General features: G+C 36.4%; 1 protein-coding gene across 4 annotated transcripts in view; it reads left to right on the top strand.

Moving 5' to 3' along the window:
- The window catches only part of RB195_000258 (uncharacterized protein), a gene marked incomplete at both ends in the record, with an annotated part of 47,778 nt that overhangs the window by 14,231 nt on the left and 12,437 nt on the right, over positions 1–21,110 (top strand). For 3 of the 4 annotated variants that reach the window (XM_064196497.1, XM_064196500.1, XM_064196499.1), the window contains 11 exons: positions 2,371–2,481; positions 8,068–8,145; positions 10,611–10,807; positions 13,237–13,369; positions 13,461–13,702; positions 15,505–17,083; positions 17,153–17,375; positions 17,432–17,535; positions 18,723–18,812; positions 18,903–19,027; positions 19,177–19,255. In XM_064196497.1, the coding sequence (XP_064052378.1) occupies positions 2,371–2,481; positions 8,068–8,145; positions 10,611–10,807; positions 13,237–13,369; positions 13,461–13,702; positions 15,505–17,083; positions 17,153–17,375; positions 17,432–17,535; positions 18,723–18,812; positions 18,903–19,027; positions 19,177–19,255 (2,961 nt within the window). Of the gene's footprint in view, positions 1–2,370; positions 2,482–8,067; positions 8,146–10,610; positions 10,808–13,236; positions 13,370–13,460; positions 13,703–15,504; positions 17,084–17,152; positions 17,376–17,431; positions 17,536–18,722; positions 18,813–18,902; positions 19,028–19,167; positions 19,256–21,110 lie in introns of all 4 variants that reach the window. The other variant, XM_064196501.1, reaches the window with a different exon arrangement.

The raw sequence follows: 21,110 nt of genomic DNA, 5'->3' as shown, positions 1-21,110 counted from the left end.
ATGTAACGTTCTTACGTAAGCGTTACGCTACGTAATTTTCGTGGAAATTGCTTGCGTTTGCGCCTGCGAACACCCTGAACGATCTTAGTACCAGTGAGAATTCGGGAACTTTCAGGAAATGTTCGGAGATTTTGCGTACGGCAAAGAAACTGAGCCCATTCCTGGTAATGGCTACACATTTCCAACAATCGTTATGTCATACTTTAGCGATACTTTTTCTCGGATGTTATAAAACATGTAACAAATCCTTACAGATTTTGTTCTTTCAATTTCCAAACGACGCTCAGAACGTTTTTTTTCCATTTTGTGATTGACATATCCATGTAAAATGGGAACTCCTCTTTCTCGCTCATTTATTTAATGTCAGGATCCTGGATGACGGAATAGAATGTGTATGTATTGCTTGTCTCGGGGCTTCTAAATGTCCGTGTAAAAATTTTTCACAAAATTTCCAAAAACTCCTCCTCGTCGTCGTGAAGAGACGTGTATCCTTCCTTTTACGCCAGGATCTTCATCCAGAATCCTTTTGCACTCCCCATAAGCGTTGGCTTGGGGGGCGAAAAACTCGTTTTTCAGACTCAAACTCCTCTCTGTAAGCCACGCAGTAGTTCTCACGAAGCTTTTCTCTCACTTTCGCATAAGATTTGTTCAGCGACGTTTTCCCTCAAATCTCCAGGAGCAGTTCGTTTTTTCGGCCTCAACCTACGACCTAGGAGCATTCCTTGCTTGGCTGTGTTCGGATATTGTTGCGATCTCATCACAGCCGCTCATAACGGACGGGGCACTCATCCGCGCACGAATTGTGCGCCTCATAAAAGTTCGGACGAGGTTATGACACAATCCGTGACATTTTTTTTTCTCGGCTGACCTATAAGAATGTGGTCTCTTTTTCTCCACGAACCCATATTTGAGTCATTAATCAGGATTTCCGTCTCATACACAACAAAAATAATTGGCTTCATTGGGTCTGTTTACTTCTTTCGGGGATTTCCTGGATTCTAGAATTTTTAGGGATTTTGGGGAGTGACAAAAAATATGAAATTGTTTTCAGCCATGGGATCTGTTTCTGTCATGTCAGATGTATCTTTCGCTGACACTTCACAGAAAAACCAGTGATCCTTATTGAGCTTTTTTTCAGCAACTTTACATTTCTTTTTTTTTGCTATTCTTCCGATTCTTAAGGATTTAAGGAATCGTAAAAAGAATTGCGAATGATTTTTTTTCAGCTCTTGTCCATATTAAACCTTATTTAATGCTAACTTCATTCTGAACATTTCTTGATAAACGACGAAAATTTTTATGGGTTTATCTTTTTTTTTTTTGAATTTTGGAAAAAATTGTTTCTTTTCTCCAATAACTATAGGGTTCGTGGAATAGTACGAATATGTACCTCAATGAAAACGCGCAACGCATTCAAGAAATCCGGAAAAAGTGAGATCGCCGGTGTCCAAGGAAAAAAAGAACGGAAACACTTTCTCTTCGTCTGCAAAAACACTTTCGATAAAACGAGTTGTGCGCCCCCATCTCCTGACTCTCACCTCGATATTTTCCAGAAAACGTTATCTCGTGCACTGTGGTGATTATGAGGGACATTCGCGCCCCAATCTTTCACATAAAAGCCAGGAAATGTCAGGAAAACCAAGTGCCAAGTGAAACCTTTAATTTTATAGACATCTATTTATCCAACTTTAAAAAAAATAAATCTCCTGATAAACAATAATAAAATAAATAACCAATAATGAATTATAATGAAGTAAATGTATAATGAAATATATAATAAATAGTAGTGGAATATAATAAATTATAACAGAGTGAATGAAATAATAAATAAGATATAATAAAAATAATAATAAATAATAATGTAATTAATAAGATAAATATATATATATATATATAAATAATAAATAAATAATAGATAATAATAATAAAAGATAAATATATATATAATAAATAAGATGAATGATTAATAAATATAAATTACAATAAAATAAAAGAAATAAAAAATGAATTGTTTGCATAGCCTGATACTTCTCTTTTCCATTACCCAGAAAATAACTGACAGCTCCGGTTTTTTTTTTGAGGGCTATTAGAAGACAAATAGGTTTTTCGCTGCTTGTCCTTGCTTTATCGGATCGGAGGGGAATCAGAAGATGTATGACTTAGCCCCTAAGCGGGCGACACAACCGCCTCCTCTCCGAGGGCCGAAACCTTAGTCCCCAGATAGTTCGGATATCGGCTCGGTGTTACTCTTTCGTGTTACTTTGTTCCTATGTCCTGAAATTTTTCGTATTATTCCATAAATTCTGATTCCACCACATAATCGTGTTATTTTCTGAATTCTTCCTGACCCGTAACGAATCTCTTTTGTAGTCCTCACGACGACGTCCACCACTGAACCGATCGATACCGCCGATTCCGGAATCAAAATCGAACGAGAGCATCATGAGCCAGGCCTCACGCAGATCCAACAACAACGACAAGGTATTTTTGGATTTTTTTTGAGTGAATTTCTCTTCCTCCTTGAATCTCGTTCACTTTTTACTTTGTCCTCGTTGAGGGATACATATGTATTTACATATATTCACAATATTTCTGCCCAATACGCACCTATTTCCTCTTCTCTTCCAGAAAAATCTTGTTTGAGTCTGATATCTATGAATAATCCACTTAGAAACAACTTGATTTTCTACTCTTCTAGAATTTTTATAACTATACAATTTGAAATTCTCTCACCTCCTAAATCCTCAAAGAACCAGAATGGATTTTGCATATTTTATAATGAATTTTTTTCTCATTTGAGGAAAAAAATGATTTTCTACTCTTCTGGAATTATTTTATTGACTGAAGAAGTCAGAACATCTTCCACTCTGGCTTGGAATTGATCCTATATTCTTTAAAACGTAATTTTTCCTCATCCAATTTCTAATCCAAAGAAAAATACCACCGACCACTTTGGAAATGCTAATGGTGCTCGCGTTAACGTTGAACCCGAAAGAATTAGCGTCTCTGCTATTTTTGTGATGAAAAAATTAATTTAATTACCATGTAGGATTTTCGGAAAATAAGATTACCGGGAATCCAGAACTTTATAGACTACAATTCTCTCTTTTTCTCCTTCTTTTGAATATTTCCTTCAAATAATTTTACGTGACTGCAGGATAGTTGATTTTACACCGTTTTTTCTTGACTTCATGATTTTTCATGATTTTAGATTTCATGATTTTTCTCTCGATTTGAGTTAACGTGTGGGAAAAGTTTTGAAAAAAGCGAAGATCTTTCTTTTTCGAGTTCAGTGCTCTTCAACATTTTCTTTCTCTTCAACTTTTTCTTCCTCTTCTTCAACTTTTTCTCCCTCTTCTTCAATTTTTCCTTCCTCTTCCTGAACTTTTTCTTTCTTCTTTTGAGGATTTCTTTCGTTACGAAAAGAATTTTTGAATTGGAAGGCATTGAAAGAAAGTTTGCCAGAAGAATGGTGGTACATACTATTTGTACCATATTATATACTATTTTTGTATATATTGTCATAATATCAATGACCTAAATTCAATCCAGGTGGGGATATTCGAATTCAACTGCGAAAACTTCGCTTAGTTCTGATTAAAAATCCTTTCAGAAAGAAAAATCGAAAGAATATTGTTCGATTCTAAATTTGAGCAGAAAAATCGGGTGTATGAGCTCTAATTCTACGTTGATTTAAGAATTTTTCCATTGATAAAAGGGCATCACTCACGCTAAAGTCACTTATATGGATTTTTTTGAGGGATTCAACTGAGTCAGTGTTAATGTGCACTAAGCTGACGGCTATTCGGCCATCGCATGAATAATTCCGGTTTTTTCGCCAGCATTGGAGGAGTGTTTTTCGTTACGAGATGAATTTTGAAAGAGATATTGAAATTTTGCCAAAAGTATAGAAAATGACTTTAAAAATTGGGCGGAGTATATTTTCAACCTAAAAAAGTTCCATTAATTTTTACTGTGAAAAACAATCGAGGAGAATATCGAATACCACATTATGTATGGGATAACACAGCAAGTGATAACCTCTAATTATTTACGATTATTAAAATTAGTTAATTATTAATTATTAAATTAAATAGTAAATATTAATAGTAATAGTTAATTGTAAAGACCATATGAAGTTATTAAGAACATGGTTAAAATTTCTGAAAAAACCAAAATTAGTTACTTATTAAACCCAATGAATTAATAATATGATAAATAAATCTCTCAAAAACCTTTCACCTGTTCAATTGTGAATTGTATTATTGATCTAATTATCGATTGAAGAGGATTGCGGAGTACGATGGAGGAAAGTGTAGAATCTATTGTAGAAATGTATTGTAATTGAATTATCGATTGAAGGAGATTTTGGAAGAAACTGGAAGAAATTCTAGAATCTTCGGTACAACATCAATGCTGTAGTTAATTATTGTATTAATTGCAATTAATTTATTATTGATGTTGTATTTTAAAATTCGATGTTCTATTTAAAAAAAAACAATTTTCGTCCTCCTTGATTTCTCTGATCTCTTTGATTTTGAAGAAAAAAAAATGAGGAAAATATCGAGAAAAAAATGAGGACTAGCACATTATTTATGCGATGAGCCAAAAAAGAGTAATTTTTACAAATATTTCTGCTAAACTTCTCACAGTTTGTACAGAAGTGTAATGTACATGTATTCACAGATTCCCTTAATGTTCATGGTCACAGCATTAATATTTCTCGAACGTTATTCACATGCACATGTTTAGGTGTTCACATGCGTTTGTAGTAAAACATAACGACCCTGTAAACTCGTCCACCACAAAAACCACCTTGACTGAATCACGTCCACCTTGACTTACTTACTCACACTTACTACTATTTACTTATTCCCCGGTGGGTGCAGATATATTTGAATAGGGCTTCAATTTACATTGATAGAAAAAAGTTAATTTCCGTTAATTAATCCCGTTAGTTAATTAAAAGTTAATTTTTTTTAGTTATACGAAAAAAATTCGAAGAAAACCCACACCATTTATTTGCTGATATAGAAAAAATGATCTCGAATTTGCAAGATGGATCCTGCAGGCAAATTTTTCCCGAAATCAAGTCAAGATATGCACCAGTATGCGCGTCTTCAGCGCTGGCGTAATGCAGTCGGTAAGAGGTTCTGCAGCGGGACTGGAGCGTGATCGATCGATGGTTCAATTCCCTCCATGTGCCAACCGAGTGTTTCATGTCTCCGGAGGTCGATAAATTGGTTCCAAGCTTGTCTGTGAGGATAAAAGCGCTGGGTTGACACAGTGTCCAGAGAAGTGTTCGTTAACTTCAAACGATTCTGAATTGAAGCGGGCACGTTGGCGGATCCCAAGCGGATTGACTGACGTCAGGAGCTTTATCCTTTAACCTTTACTGTACTTGTTCCAGCTGCAACCGTTTATTGATCTACCATTACTTTTCCGGGATTTCTGGCTGATGTGTATCTGTCCTCGTCGTTAATAATAGCTCACAGGAACTTTAAAAACCTAAGCCCCGGGGGACGTTAACTCATAGATGCTTCATTTACTCTTCCTGATATTTGAACTAAAAATAAAACGAACTAAAAATTCTAAAGAAATCAGGATCGCCAATGTTGGTTCTCCTTCGCCATCGACGTCGTGCAAAATCGAAATAAGTAAAGAAAATAAACGAATCACTGCAATCTTTTCGCTAAAAAGACATAAATTTGGCGAGAAGTCATCTCCAAGTTCTGGGAACACATGAAAACCTGTTTTGTCCACAGCAGTAATTAGCGAAGAACATTCGTTCCTCCTTAACACTGAAATCTTTAACACTGAAGTGAATTTATTCTTTGGAATGTTTTTTTTCTGTTTTTTTTCTCTTTTCTTTTTTTCTTCTTTCTCTTTTATTTTGCTTACTTCTAACTATTTGTGTTGTCAGCCTTGTTAATTTCGGTAACCCTAAGAAAAATCCTTTGAAAACTTTAGCTTTTTTCTTTGCTTTCGCTCCATTTTTTTCATAGACACCAGGGAGCGATTTGATTCTTTCTGTAAAATATCTTCACCTACTTTTTATAATATATCTATAATGTAGTGTTTTTATAATATTTATTTTTCTATCCATAACATATTGAGGTGCCAAAACCCCCCAGAAAAACCAAGATTTGGAACTTCTTCAAAAACCTTCAACCTTCAGAAACTTCAAAGAAATTTTGTTAACTACGAGAAAATGAGGATGAATGGAATTAGTGCACGTGCGATTCACGTGCAACAATTAGTTGGCATAGGGCGTAATTGAACTTTTGTTGTCGAACAAATTCTTCTACAAATACAAATATTTTTTGGGATCTTCATAGCATTTTCAATCTTGACACATCCTCAACCTTGCGAAAATGGTTTAATTGAGTGTTTTAAGATCTTAGTTAAGGATAAAGGGTCCCTGGAGGGACGTGGTCAAGCTTGTCCTGCGCTTTTTCCGATTCATAAAATTTATATGTCGAACCTTAACCTATTATATTTATTACTTTATCATTGTTTTTTTGTTTTTTATTTTTATTATCTATTGTCATTTTATTACTTATTATTTTTTAAAATTAATTTAAATGTCTAACGATTAACTGAGCATTAGGTTGATGCATAAGCAATGGTGTTTTTTTTAAATTGAAACTAAATGAAAATAAAATAGAAAAAAAATAAAAATAAATCAAAAAACGAAATGAAAATAAAATATAAAATGAAATGAAAAATGAGAGAAAAAAAAAGTTAAGCGTTATACAACATGTTATTTGGGGAAGAATTTCTTTCCCTGTTGGATAGTTTTTTTCTCTGATTTTTTTGAATGCTGGTTTTATTTTTATTCGTTTTTAGATCGATCTTTATTTCGCATCTTCTTCTCTTCCATTCATTCATTCATTTTCATTTTCTCTCATTTTCCTACCTCAGCTCGCTTCCTCGTCCAGTTTACGAGCCCACAACCAATATATCGAGAAGTATAAATTTTCTGAGGAATAAAACAACTCCTTCGAATTTTTTAAAATAAATAAATAAATAATTTAAGCGATTATGTATAGAAATTATGATTGACTATGTAAAGTGAACGTACTACAGCGTATTTGGATTTCACTTTTTTCTTCCCGACGCGAGAACAGATTTTGCGGACAACTTTGTCAATCATTTTTTCGGAGCGAAATCTAGCGCTCCTCATTTTGAAGTATTTGCTCAAAATATCATGTCACGAAATTTTGGGGAAAATGGGATCAGAAAAAAGGGGGAAAATTCCAGGAAATTCTTAGGAAATCTGAGTTTTTTCTTTTCATTGGCAGTATGTGCTGTCCTATGTAAAAATCTGGAAATGTAAAATAGTACCCACCCTTGTTAATTACAGGATAAAGGACGCTTCGAGGGACGTGGTGACATTTTTTTTTTCTGGTTAACTACAGTTACAATTACAGTTACAATTATTTCATAGATACACTCACGAATATTTTGCGATAAATTAAAAATGAACAGTTTTGCGTACGAGAACTGTATCCATGACTGTATCGTTGCAGAAAGTCTAAAATTAATGGATTACGGTAGAGACGGAGTTTCAAACCGTAGGAATCTGTGCTTCTACTTTTGTCCTGAGAATAAAGAATGAGATCAGAACCTTTGATTGTGGTGGAAAATTGATAGCTCCGCCTTATCGGGTCCTTTAAGATAGCTTTTTATGGAACCGGGTATGGTGACATGGAATTTCGCAAGAAAAATACTCATTGTTTTTGTCAGAAATCGGTTTAGACAACATAAGCCTTTTAATTTCTCTTTTTTTAAAATATTAACTCATTTCTGGGGAAATACTGTAGGAATGTTGTTGATTTTTGCATGACCTGACAGTTATAAAATTGTTTTAAATAATTCTCTTTTTAATACGAATTCAATTCTAGTTTCAGTACGATTTAAAATGAGTTTTTAATTCTCTGTAAAGACTGGGTCTGTATGTTTTTGTTTATTATATGTTTACATATATATTCCTTTGTTACTTCATTTCTTTTCTTTATTTCCTTTTTACGTTCATTCTTTCTTCCTCCAATCGCTGCATTCCAGACGGACGATTCTCAACAATCTGATTGTGTGGTGATCGAGAACCGAACTGTCATCCAGCAGCTACATCGAAATCAAAAGGTTAGCGCTATAGTAAGTCATTAGATGAAGAGTTCTAGAATGTTCTAGAAGACTTCTAGAGTAAATTTCGAGAAATGGGAACTTAGCTGTCATTGTTGATGTCTGGAGGGAGGGAGGGAGTGAGACAAGGGGACCACGGGATGTGAAATGATTAATCTTTGCTGGTTGGTTCCATAAGCCGCCGTTGAGACCGGCAGCTTCGACGGCGGCAGCGGCGGCAGTGGCGGCAGTAGCGGCTCAAACCTCCTTCACTCACACTCACTTCATTTTCGTTCCTCTCCCTCCAACCATGCAGCAAAGAGGTTCCAAAGTGGGTTTACTACGATGCTTTAGGCGATATTAGACGGATTCGATGACATCATTCTTCATCCTTGCAGCAGCAACGAATTGGGACTTTTCCTAACCGGAAGAAAATCTTGCTCTACTCCACATGCCACGAAATTCCCCAATGCAAAGCTTTGAAACGTATAAAACCAGTACATACTAAGAGCTAGGGATTCACATTATACGTCCTCCTCCTCCTCATCCTCATCGAATTCAATTCCATCTTTTCTCGTCTCGTTAGCGTTTCTGATGAAGTCAAGAGATTTTCTCGTGCAAATTGTGCTTTTTTTTCGTCTGGAAAAGTGCATCCTGATTAGTGGTTGAGCAAGGACCATCAAATAAATGCAGTGTCAGTCCCACCCATAATCAGCATCACGAATCTGATTCGTGGATTCGATCTAAACGAGCGGTTAGCTTGCCGTGACAAATCCCCAAAGGACCGATAGCGTTATAAATTGCTTGCTTGCTTGCTCGCTCGTCCTCGAGCTGAAGCCTCTTCTGTTTTGAGTTTTGATCTATTCATAGTTTATAGTTCTATTATTCCCTCTCCCGTTTCCTGTAAATTTGCACAAGTTTTTTTTTTCCTGGAGCAAAAAAAAAAGCTTAGAACACAGCTGGTAGCTGCTTGTTTTTAAACCTGAGACACATCTGTGAAATTTTATTGCTATTTTCCTCACCGGAAAAATTTTAACTCTTCTCCAAAGCCACGACGTCCTCCAATGCAAAGCCTTGAAACGTATAAAACCAGTATCCGCTGCATCTGTTTGGGTGGTGTAATGCCGTTTTTCAGATATGATCCATCTGTTTACTGTAATTTTTTCTTGGAAAGAGAAGGAAAAGTTCGGAAATTTTTTTGCGCGTTTTTTTTTACACGAAAAATACAATCTTCAGATAGCTATGAAGAAATCTGTTGAAAAATTTATCCAGGTGAAAATGATATGTCCAGTATCCAGGGCATGTGAACATAGGCATCGTTCTCCGGTTTTTCTCAGGAATTCCGTATCTGAGATCATCTAGAGCTAAAAATGCATGGGATTCTTGTGCCTAGTGTCGTTCACAGTTGAGGAAAAAAAACGGAAAAAAAGCCTTTTTCTTCCGTAAAGTTATCCACGTGGATCAATTCGATAGTAACGTTTCAACGTTATCATCAGGCAAAAATCGTTAACAATTTTTAATCACTCTAGAGAAAAAAAGAAATTATTTGTATTTTCTTTTAGTGCGGTCTACGGTGTTTATAGTAGAATTATTCATTATTTGCCTAATGCTTTTGTCGTTTGCGGCCTTTACATCTCGAAGACTTGAAAATTTCAGCGTTTTTGAAGGATGCAAAAAAAAACGCGAAAAACCGAAACTGATATGGTTGTAGTATGGGTTTTATTAGATGATAAAGTTAGAAGTAAGCGCTAGATTTGAGAAAAAATGAATTTTTTTCTTAGTTCCTTTAAAAATCCGAACTTTTCCTGACGAAAAGGATCTACTTTCTTCTCCCTAGAATTCGCATAATTCTTGATGTTTGGACAACGCTTGCGATGCTCCTGAGGGAGCAGCGATTCCGTTGTCTAGAAGATAAGATGTCTAGAAGAGATAGAATAAATAGAATAAAATAAAATAAAATAAGATAAAATAAATTAGACAATGAATTAATATGTGCATGTAAATAACAAGATGTTGAATAATAAATATAATAGAATGAATAAAATGAGGAATAAATTTAATCCCGCAATAGCTACAATTTCACTTTCCCGAAGGAAAATAGGACTTTTATTGGTTGTGATTCGTTGAGGTACAGAAACTAGAACCAGTCAAATCATCGTGGAGAATTCCTCATTTAAATCCTACCTGCAATTCAATTCGATTCGTTCGGTTGCTGCTTTCCTGGAAATCTCCTCGAAATTACGAAGAATTAATGGTCTGGAACGCGCATTGCTTGCAAGAAAAACTTTCCCTTATGACTTTGAAACGGCTGGGAATTTTATTAAGGAAATATTTCATTAATATTAGGCAAATCCTTTTCGGTTCAGTGATTCTTCTACGAGTATCCGTTGCTTGGATACATCAATAAACTAATAAATAATTGCTCTCATTAGTGACTAACGGGTAATTTTATTTCTTCTTCCAAACGGTAACCACTACTACTTCAGATTCCTCGACCGCCCACATCAAAAAGACCTTCTGACGCGAAAGGAGGTCAAAAATCCCATCGTAGTTCGGAAACCACACCTCGAAGTCCGTTGATGACCGTGGCAAGGACAGTGAAAAATAAATTCACCAAATTGACGAGAATGGGACGACACGAGCAGCACGACGTTTCGATGAAGGGCAGTCAGAGCTTCTCAGGGTGCCGTTGATTTTTTCATTTGAATCTTATTATAATTTTCACGGAACTTTAATTAAACAAAAATCCACAGCGATTAGTTTCGGTTTCTCTTACCTGATTAAAAATATCAGTGACTTTGTTTGCCGATACATCATCACAATTTTTTTCTTACAAGAAGAAAAGGGTGTCCACCTCGTCAAAAACTTTAAAAAATATCATAATATTAGTACCATTAATATTGGTTTTTTCGAATTTTTCTCTAAGAACTTAAATAACTTTTAATAAGGTGACTTCACCAGATCCATGCCTCCTGAGACATATAGTTTTGGAAGGCTATTCAATTATTATTGTCCATTTTTCTTTCCGGGTAAAAAACCAGGAATGTCAAATGGTTTAAGAACCTGGAACTCTACAACTGTTTTTTTTTGCGATCGTTATGATGTTCATGGCGGGTGTGGCGCAGTCGGTTAGAGGTCCGTTGTAGCCACACGGTCGATGGTTCGAAACCGCCCTGGTGCCGACCAAGCCATTCATCCCTCTGAGGTCGACAAAATGGTACCAGATTTGTAGGGAAGGATAAAAACACTGACTTGGAACATCGGCTGGCCACCGCAAGTCATTTTATGGCGTTCCAAAACCTCAAAGATTACGAATTCCAGTAAAACGCGTTGGTGCATCCCGAGTGGATTGATACGCCAGTGACTTTATCCTTTCCACAGAAAATTACCGAGCAGATGGAACATTTGCAAATAAAACCAGATGATTCCAAAAGTTCCTTACCATCTTTCTGGAATTTTCATTTTTTTCTATTTAGCAACAAAAATACTCTACTGAAAATTTTATTTATTAAAATTGTCGTTCATTATTCGGATAAATTCTTGATGCCTTCAAATTCAGCTGAAAATTGTTGAACTTCAGCTGAAAAAATGTCTTTTCAATTTGGAAAGAAGTAATGGACTTTTTTTTTGCGTATTTGTGAGTCTATTGAGGTTCTCGGTGAAAAGAAATCCTTGCACAGAAAGTTTTCCTTTTATCCCAGTACATCGACGGATGCGAATTTAAAAAAGGGAGGTTCATGGCCATAGGAGGAAGGTCACGAAGCAGCTAAATAGGCTTTAGAGGTCGCGTGAGGTAAAGTAATAACTTACATGAGTGATGAGGTCTGTTATCTGGACATTAGATAGTTTCCCATTCGTCAAAGCTCGGAGATGTTCTCCTCATTCACTGATAACTCCTTATTTATGCTAAAACCGCGTTCGGAATCGCCGCGTATAAATGCGTAGCTCTCACGCGAACTGTCCATTTCGTCGAGGATTCGTGGATAATCTATCACTTGGCCATGGATTTTGAGCAATTTTTGCTTTATATTAAAAAATTAGATTGGGATTTGGGAGAGGAAGTCACCAGTTAGAACTCATAAGTTATACCAGCTTCTCTTTCGCTTCATAGACGAATAGACTTATCAAATTAGGATTTACGGAAATTTTTCATATCCGGATAACCTGTGACTCGATCCCTCTAAGGACCTAATTAGGATTTAATTTAACTAAAATTAAAAATTAAATTAAATTAAATTTTAATCATAGCTCAATGGGTTTAAGGTTGAGGTTTGCGAAAATTTTCTGTATTAATGTACTATAATTAATTAATAATTTTCAACGCAGTATATCTGTATAATTTTCTTACCTGTGACTCGATCCCTATAAGTACCTAATTAGGATTTAATTGAATTGAAATTAAAAATTAAATTAAATTAAATTTTAATCATAGCTCAATGGGTTTAAGGTTGAGGTTTGCGAAAATTTTCTGTATTAATGTACTATAATTAATTAATAATTTTCAACGCAGTATATCTGTATAATTTTCTTACCTGTGACTCGATCCCTATAAGTACCTAATTAGGATTAAATTTAATTTTAATTCAATTTTAAATTAATTCAATTTTAATTTTACACTACGTACTGTGCAGCTCAAATATGTGAATGTCATAGCAGTTCACTTAACTATGCATTGCCTAGAAATAGAAAATAAAAAAATAATAGTAAAAAAAAGAGAATAGAATTTCTTCCAATTCTCTCAAATCCACAAATAGATCTTTCAATTTTTTCCCGATTTTTTTTTATCAATTCTTTTTTTCTTATATCAGATAAGAATAATTAACAAATATTAATGATAATTTTAGGATAATAATAATTATAGTAATAATTATGATAATTAATTAAAAATAAAAAAATAAGATAAAAATTAAGTATTCGGGATGCTTGACACATCTGGGTACCTTTGAAGCCATGTGCTTGCTAGAAATCCTTGAAAAACTTGGATTTTGCGATGAAAAGAGATCCAGGAGAGCGCGTTGTTATTGTTGTCAGAGTTTTTGACAGCTTTTTTGCTAAGCATAACGTTTCTTGGAATTGCTGTCACTATGATAAATAACTGCGGCAACATTTCAGGATACGACAACCAAAAGCGTCAATTCCCAAGCGAATCGACCAGAATGCAAATCGAGTCATAAAATCATCGTCGATGGATGTCGCCACAACTAGTCAGGAAGCATCGGCGGCACCATCCACATCACGACATATGGTATGGGAAAATATCTAAAATAAAATAAAATAAAATAAAAAAATAGTATAGGTCTTGATCGGAGAAAATAAAAGTCCGTCCCGTTGTTTAGGTAGTTATTCCACAAAATCCGACAAGATTGGAAGATTTCTCCGAAGAAACGTCACTTGCTGAACAAGTTCTTCAGAAAGAAAATACGGATCCGGAAAAAGCAGAGGATGCCAACTTCCAGCTTTCCGCGCCGGAGGATCGTCGCAGATTTCCGGAAACGACGCAAGCGGTCTCAATGAGCCTTGACGCCGATGTGTTGGTCGTCACAAAAGAGCTCGACAGTACCAGCTCGGCCTCACAACGGTAAGGAGACGTGTTTATTGGATTTTCCGCAATGCTTTACAGTTTCCTCACTTCGAAAGTCTTCTACAGTAAAGGGAATTTACTGTATTTGTTTTTTTTTACATCAAGACAGAACAACCAAAAATAATAATAATAAGCCCATCAATCAGGAAAAACTTTTAAAAAATTAGGAAATTACAAGAAATAATCGTTGAAAATAATCGAGAATGAGGCTCATCGGAGAGCTGCACAATTTTCAACGATTATTTCTCGTAATTTCGTAATTTTTTAAAGTTTTCCTGATTAATGAGTTTATTATTATTTATTATAATTGATCGAGTATAACTCGTAAAAGTCGATTGTCACTGAAAACGTAAAAAAGCGAGTTGTTGTCAATGAGTAAAAAATCGATAACCATAGAAAAAATTGAAGAAATAAAAAAATAAAATGAAAAAGGCATAAAAATCGATAAGTAACCTTATTGCTGATGTTAGCAAACCCTCGTGTAATAAAATCCTTCCCCTCTTTGTAAGTAGTAAGTCATCCGCATTTTTGGCTTCCTTGGATTTCTCATCCGCAAAGGTGGAAAAACAGAACGAACTCATTTTTATAACCTTTTTGTAACATATTTTATTTATTTTTTATAACTTTTCTGTTCATTTCTAGTTTTTTCGTCATCTAATGTTGAACATCGCTCATTAGTCCATAATTTTTAGTTTAAATTGTAACAATAAGCTGTTATCGACTTTTCTTCTCCTCTTCTTCCTTTTCCTTTCCTCTTCTTTCTCTTTCCATCGAACCTCTGGATCTACACCACTGAAAATTCCTGAATGAGAAGATTTACATGAATGGCCGACTTTGAGCGCGGGGCTTATTTCAATGACTCCGACAAAGGCGCTGTTTAGAGCTTGTATGGACGTTTTTTTTCAGAAATATGGGTGCAGCGCTAGAAATTTTTGGGTAATTGCTGCGGATTTCAACAACTATAACTATGAAGTAATTTCCAGACCACAGCCCTTCCTCATTCTTCTGGAAATATTCCACTATACATTTTGAAGGTCACAGTACAAATAAAAACTAATAAATAGAGAAAGTTTTCGGAAAAATAGAAATTTAATGTGGGTCTGAACAAAAATAAAAACTTGGGGGGAGGCCTGTAGATTATAAATTACATTAAATGCCTAAAGCTTCAATTCTGCACATTCCGCACATTTTTTTGAAGATTACTGTTGCCAGTTTTTCTTTCGGGGAAATTCTCAGGATTCTTTCAAGTACGTGAATGACACTGGGTACTAATTTCGTAGATTTCTCTGAAGGTTAGTAGGACCCTTTTTTTTCTTGAAAATTTCCAGGATTTCTTGTCAATCCTCGATGAACGGAATGCAGAAATAGTTGAATTGGAGCGAAAAAAAAACAAAGTGTAAAATATTTTGGGCAATTGCCAGAATAAGTTAAATGGGCTGACTCAAATATGACCCAATGACAAAAATGTTTTTGAAAAATAACAGCTGCAAGTCGGAATTGTTACTAAGATTCACATTTTTAAGAGTTACCAGATTGAAAAGTCAGGGGAATAAGAAAAATCTATCGTTTTTTTTAACACTTTTCCTTCTTCCGCAACAATTTTTTCTTCTTTAACAGTAAAATATGTCAAGGATGAATAAAAATTGAAAAAAAATGAAGAAATGAAGAAACTAATCATATAAAATGAAATATACTATAAAATAATATAAAATATCAATGAAAATAAAAAAAATGAATAAAATAGCGATATAGAACGAAATATAATATAGAAAAATACGAAATAAGCTCATTTATTTCAGGACGGAAACGAAGCGAATAATTGAAGTGGAAGAAAAGACTCTGGAAAGGATCGAAAAGGTGCCAGAAAGCGAAAAAGAGCAGACCACCCACGAAATTAGCAACAGTAACGATCTCTACTGTTCGTCGCCTCCCCTAAATACTTCCGAGTGCTCTGGATCACATGGATTTGCGGACGAAGGAACTTGTGAGGTCAAGGAGGAACCAGCGACCGTAGATGTGCCGCCGTTCACGCAGGGCAACCTGAAAACACCCCATCTTCCCAGAAAACATCACACATTCTTACTGGGAGAGAAAATTCCGGACACTTCAAGTGATTTGAAAGCTGAAAATGTTCAGGATGAGGTGAAAAGAGTGTTGGAGGTGGAGGAGGTGCCGGTTGAGGAAACCAGTCCCACTCCCAGATATGTGATGACCGTAAAAACTCCAGAACCAATGCGAAAACATTTAGCATTTTTTGTGGATGAAAGCGACCCACAAACTGCCGTAGGCGCTAAATCTCCTAAGAAGAAGAAAAAAATCGTTAAGCAACGTTCGATGCCGGAATGCACGAGAACCGGCGTTTCTCCGGAACGATACATAATGAAAATTAAGACACCAGAGGCGCTACGTCGACATCATACGTTCACAATCACTGAGAGACCTCGAAGTCCGGATGTACCGTATATCGAGGAAGGAGAGATCACTGAACCAATCGCTACCGTTGGACCAACCGCCGAAAAACTTAAGCGATCCCGATCGGAGAGTGCGAAACGTTCCGGAAGAATGGTGGATGAGAATAGTAAATTGGAAAAATTCACCATTACCGTGAAAACGCCATTCACAATGAGAAAATTCAAGACATTTATGGTTGAGGAGAAACCGAAGAGCTTCGAGCTTCCTCAATCAAAAAGTGTGGAAGCTCTTGCGCATGCAAAAGTGAGTTTTGCGGTGGATCCCGAGGAAATCGTCGAGAAAACGCCTACGCAAGCTGCGGCGGAGCCGGTTTCGGCAACCCCTCACGTCAAAAAGAAACAAATTCAGAGCGGTAGTGACGAGGAGGACGTTAAAGAAATGGAAGAGGTGGATAATGAACGGAATGAGAAATTTGTTCTGACCACTTCCACACCACTTACAATGAGGAAATTTCAAACATTTATGATTGAGGATAAAAACGTGGCGGATCAACCGACAAAATCACATACGATCTGTAATATCGATGCGATCGCAAGCCTGGAGAAAGAGGCTGAAGTTAACGAACCGTTGAAGACCAGTGACATGTATATGTTGACGACGATGACACCGCTACCGCAACGGAAGGAACGTCCCAATGAATCGCATCTGGAACGAATTGCACGCGAGAAATCCAGAAGCACGTCTCGGTCACCGGATAAAGCGTGCCTATTTATTATGGGCACCAGAAATTCCCGAACCTATCATCAACCCTTTGAAAAAGAGTTCGTAGTTGAACGTGAGGTGGAGAACGTGAAATGTGCTGTGGTTCAACCGCAACGTATTTCAACAAGCATGGATTCGCCGAGTAGAGAGCGCAGTCATTCGGATAATGCGGAACCGATCGAGAGGAAGGCTAGCTGTTCACCGGTGAGTTTCGTTGCACAGGGTTTCCTTGACCCCCCGTAAGGACAATTTTATGGCGTAATGTGTTTTCAGGGTGAAATGACCTCACCGGAAGAAGAGATCCCGATGGACACTCATTTGACCCCGACCGAGGAACACGACGAGGACGCGCTTATCATAAGACCGATAAGACGTCCTCCGGACGTTGCTTCACCTATAACCGAAGAGCCGGAACTGTCAGTCTCTCTTGACGTTTGCGAAAGTTCCAAAGAAACGGCGAAAAAGGAAGAATCCGGACCGAAGGAGAAGGATTTCGGTAAGCGTTATCCTTTCCACTACCTCTCTTCGACACGATTATTCCTTATTTTCCAGAACCACCAATATTTCGCCCTCCGAGCCCACCAAAAGAAGTCTACAAACCAATCACTTCCTCAAAATCAACGTCACCGTTGAAACGACGAAAAGAGAGTTGTGAGGTAAGCGCAAAGCACATTTTAGCAAGCGAGTATTGAGGGAGTTTTTTGTCCTCATCGAGGTGGGGGAAAAAAACGTTTCGATAGGGACGACGGAGGTTTTGGTTTTCTTCACTACAAATGCAGTAGCAAGTAAGGTACACACAGTACTTGGCGCTCTGAATTACTTCGCTCCGATCTTCCCCTCAATGTCTATTGATTTATCCCCATTTTCGTATGTGTTTCGGGAATTTTCCGCTCAAATCCATCACAATCGATTGTGAAATCCTGATTCATTGAATCTGTTGGTGTTTTTCTCTTCAGACATCCTATTTAATTAATTAACTAACTAATTAAATTGTTAATTTTATTAACATTCAAAGTATTAATTGTAATTTTTCCTATAGCAAAGTGTGTACTTAAGTACAAAAATGTTTTTTTTAAGAGCAGGATCTTTTTTTGTAGAAACAGTAGGTTTTTTTCCCTATATTTTCGAATCAGGCCTGAACTGACATTTTTTAAATTTTTAATTGATTTATTGATTCAAATTCCTTAAAAGAGGAAAAGTTCTAAAAAAGTACTAAGTTTCTGGTTTTTTCTTTCAAGAGAAACCCTCTAGATAAATTGTTGTTTTTGTTTGTTTGTTTAAAACTCGGTAAAAATCGCATTATTCGAAATTTCGCTCACTTCCGTCCCCGCATTGACTATGGACGAGTAATCGCGACCTTATATGTGGCGAAATCGTGTGACCAGTCGGGTTCGCAGCTGGGTTTTCCCATCTACATCGGGCGCTACAGAGCTGATTTAAGGTCCCATCGCGACACTTCTGACGCATTTCCTTCGCAACTGAAGTCATTTTGAATGCCGTCGTAGGGATCAATTTACCCAACGATGCAACTCTTTACATCTAAAGAAAAGTCAAGATGAAGCTGCATAAAGTCGAACTTATTGGGACCTTACTGCTGATATCAGTGAAAGAAAATTGCTTTGTTGATAATTTTCACCTCTGCTCAGACAACAGCACTGCAATTGGAATCATTTTGATGTGCTATAGTAGGGATCAATTTGCCCAACGATGCAACTCTTTACATCTATAGAAAAGTTGAGAAGAGGCTGTCTGGAGTAGATTTTTTGTTGACACGAATTTGTCGATATTTTCACCTCTCTCTTACACTACTGTGTGACCAAATTCTTCAATAAGAAAATTCCAGAAGCAAATCTCCACAGTCAGGATACTGGAAGCGAAATCGAAACCAATTTCAAGTATGAAGTCACGTTCCGAGGAGAGAAAAGAAAAGAAGGTACTTGTGATTGTGTACGGGCTTCGCCAGGTCCTGTCCTCTTTTTTTTCTTCTTCCTACCACTCCTTCCTATCCTACTACAAGTTCAAGGCTGAAGAAAAAGAAAAGGAGCGAACGAAACAACGTGAAAAACGTGAACGTGAGGAACGAGAACGTGATAGAACGACGGACAGAGAACGATTATCGAAAAGTCCAAAGATGCCGATCACAACCAGGTTTGTCTCTAGGATTTCTATAAGTAGAGGCATGATGAGGTGTTCCTACCGTAACTGCACGTCCTCCCCCCCCACTTGAGCAAAAAATCTGTGTATGTGTGTGTTTGCATGCTGTTTCGCTGCTTTTATAGCATTTCCAGTATCCTCAGGTCGTTACGATCGGCTGGTAAAATGTTGGCACCGTCGTTCTTCCGGAAAGGTGAATCAAAAATCCCGAAATCTTCAAAGGTACGCTATTTGGGTCATTTTTCCTTTTCTTCTTTCTTTTTTTCTTGTATAATCGAAATAATTGTACTAAAGACTAGAAATGAAAATATAAAATAAATAATAAAAAATAATAATAAAAATATAATGAAAAATAATGAAAAATAATAATGATATAAATAATGTTATAAAAATATAAAATAAATAATAATAAGAATATAATGAAAATAATAAAAAAATAATAGTGATATGAATAATATTATAAAAATATAAAATAAATAATAATAAAAATATAAAATAACTTTTTTCTGATACTTTTTGTCAAATATAATTGATATAGGATGGTCCAAATGAATTTTGGCACAAAAAACCACCCACAATTTTGCACCAATCAATCCAAATAGGAAATATTTTTTATTTCTTCAATAGTCAAAGAATTCTACATAAGATCTGACACATCACAAAATTAAAATGATTGCTTTTAGTTTCAACACAAGCTTTAGCTGTATCTCTTCCGGGAATTCTTGAGGATGCGCATCTTGAGGATCATTTCCTGTGCCCCATGTCTTCTCCAAGGCTCTTTTCAGGGAATCCAGTGACTTTTGTTTAAATGAGCAGGGCTTTTGCCCCAGAATCGACCAGACGGCAAAATCCAAAAGTTTGAGATCGAACGAGTTTGACGTCCAAACATCCTTCATCCAGAAAACCGGAAGATTGGTTCCACACCACTTCAGTGCCTTCTTTGCGCCGTGGGCTTGCGCCCAGCCTTGCTGGAAGTTCCAGTCAATGTCCTTAGCGTTCGTTTTCCTTGGCCAAACCAGTCACTGCATCCCTTGGATTTTCCATAGGGGAATTTCCACAGGTGGCACAGAATTCGTATACGGGATCGTAGATTATAGAGAGGGGGTGATTCCGTTAATTCTTCCTAATTCCCGTAAAAAACAGCCCGGAAGATGCGGAGCGTGGACATTGCTGGCGCGCTCCAATCGAACTCGTTATAGAAAATAGCGCCCCGGAACGCTCGAAGCCGCATCTTCCGGGCCGTTTTTTTACGGCAATTTGGAAGAAATGGACGGAATCACCCTTCTCTCCATAATCTTCGATCCCGTAATACGAATGCTTCACCTGAAATCCAGTCCGTACTACCTCAGATTCGTGGGGTGATGCCTTTAGAGTATCAATTTTGTTTGTATGTGGATAAGAGAGGAGAAGAGATTATGTGGATTTTTATATGTTTAAGAAAAATAGAAACTTTTATCATTTCATCTTAGTTCATTTAATCTATTATAGAGGCAGGAAAAAGTGAAATTTAGTTGAAAATTCGCATTCTTGGCTTTTTTGTTCTTACCTCACTAGCGGAAGCAGTCTCTTGTTAAGTGTCAATCTCTCGTTCGCTTAAAATCCCAGAGGAAGGATGACGTCATTTTTTTTGCACATTTTCATCGCACATGGATTGGAAAGTCATGGCGGGAAAAAAGAAAAAAAAGTGTATCTGGACGGAAACTTGTGAATTTGCATTTTATTTCCACCTAAAATGTGTTCGGCACACAGTAGGATATTCTTTTCATCGATGAAAACTGAGATTTCTAAAATATAAAAAGATTTGTTGACAACTACTTCGACGGTGCCATGCTGTTCCACGCGCCTTCCTCCTTTTCATGCGCACCGTACGAAAGTATTTTTCAAGACATAAAGTGCAAAGTATCCCCGTGATATTGAAATAGCAATTTTTTTTCGAAAAACAGCGAATTTTTGTACATTAAATGCAATAAAAAGTGAATCTAGGACCATTTTGATGTTTCACTCATTCGAATACATATTTATTGCGAAAAAATTGAAAAATAAAATAATCATCAGGTACCGTACATATCTCGGGTCG

This window comes from Necator americanus, chromosome IV, assembly GCF_031761385.1.
Source record: "Necator americanus strain Aroian chromosome IV, whole genome shotgun sequence".
Classification (NCBI taxonomy): domain Eukaryota; kingdom Metazoa; phylum Nematoda; class Chromadorea; order Rhabditida; family Ancylostomatidae; genus Necator; species Necator americanus.
This window is presented reverse-complemented; position numbering and strand designations above follow the sequence as displayed.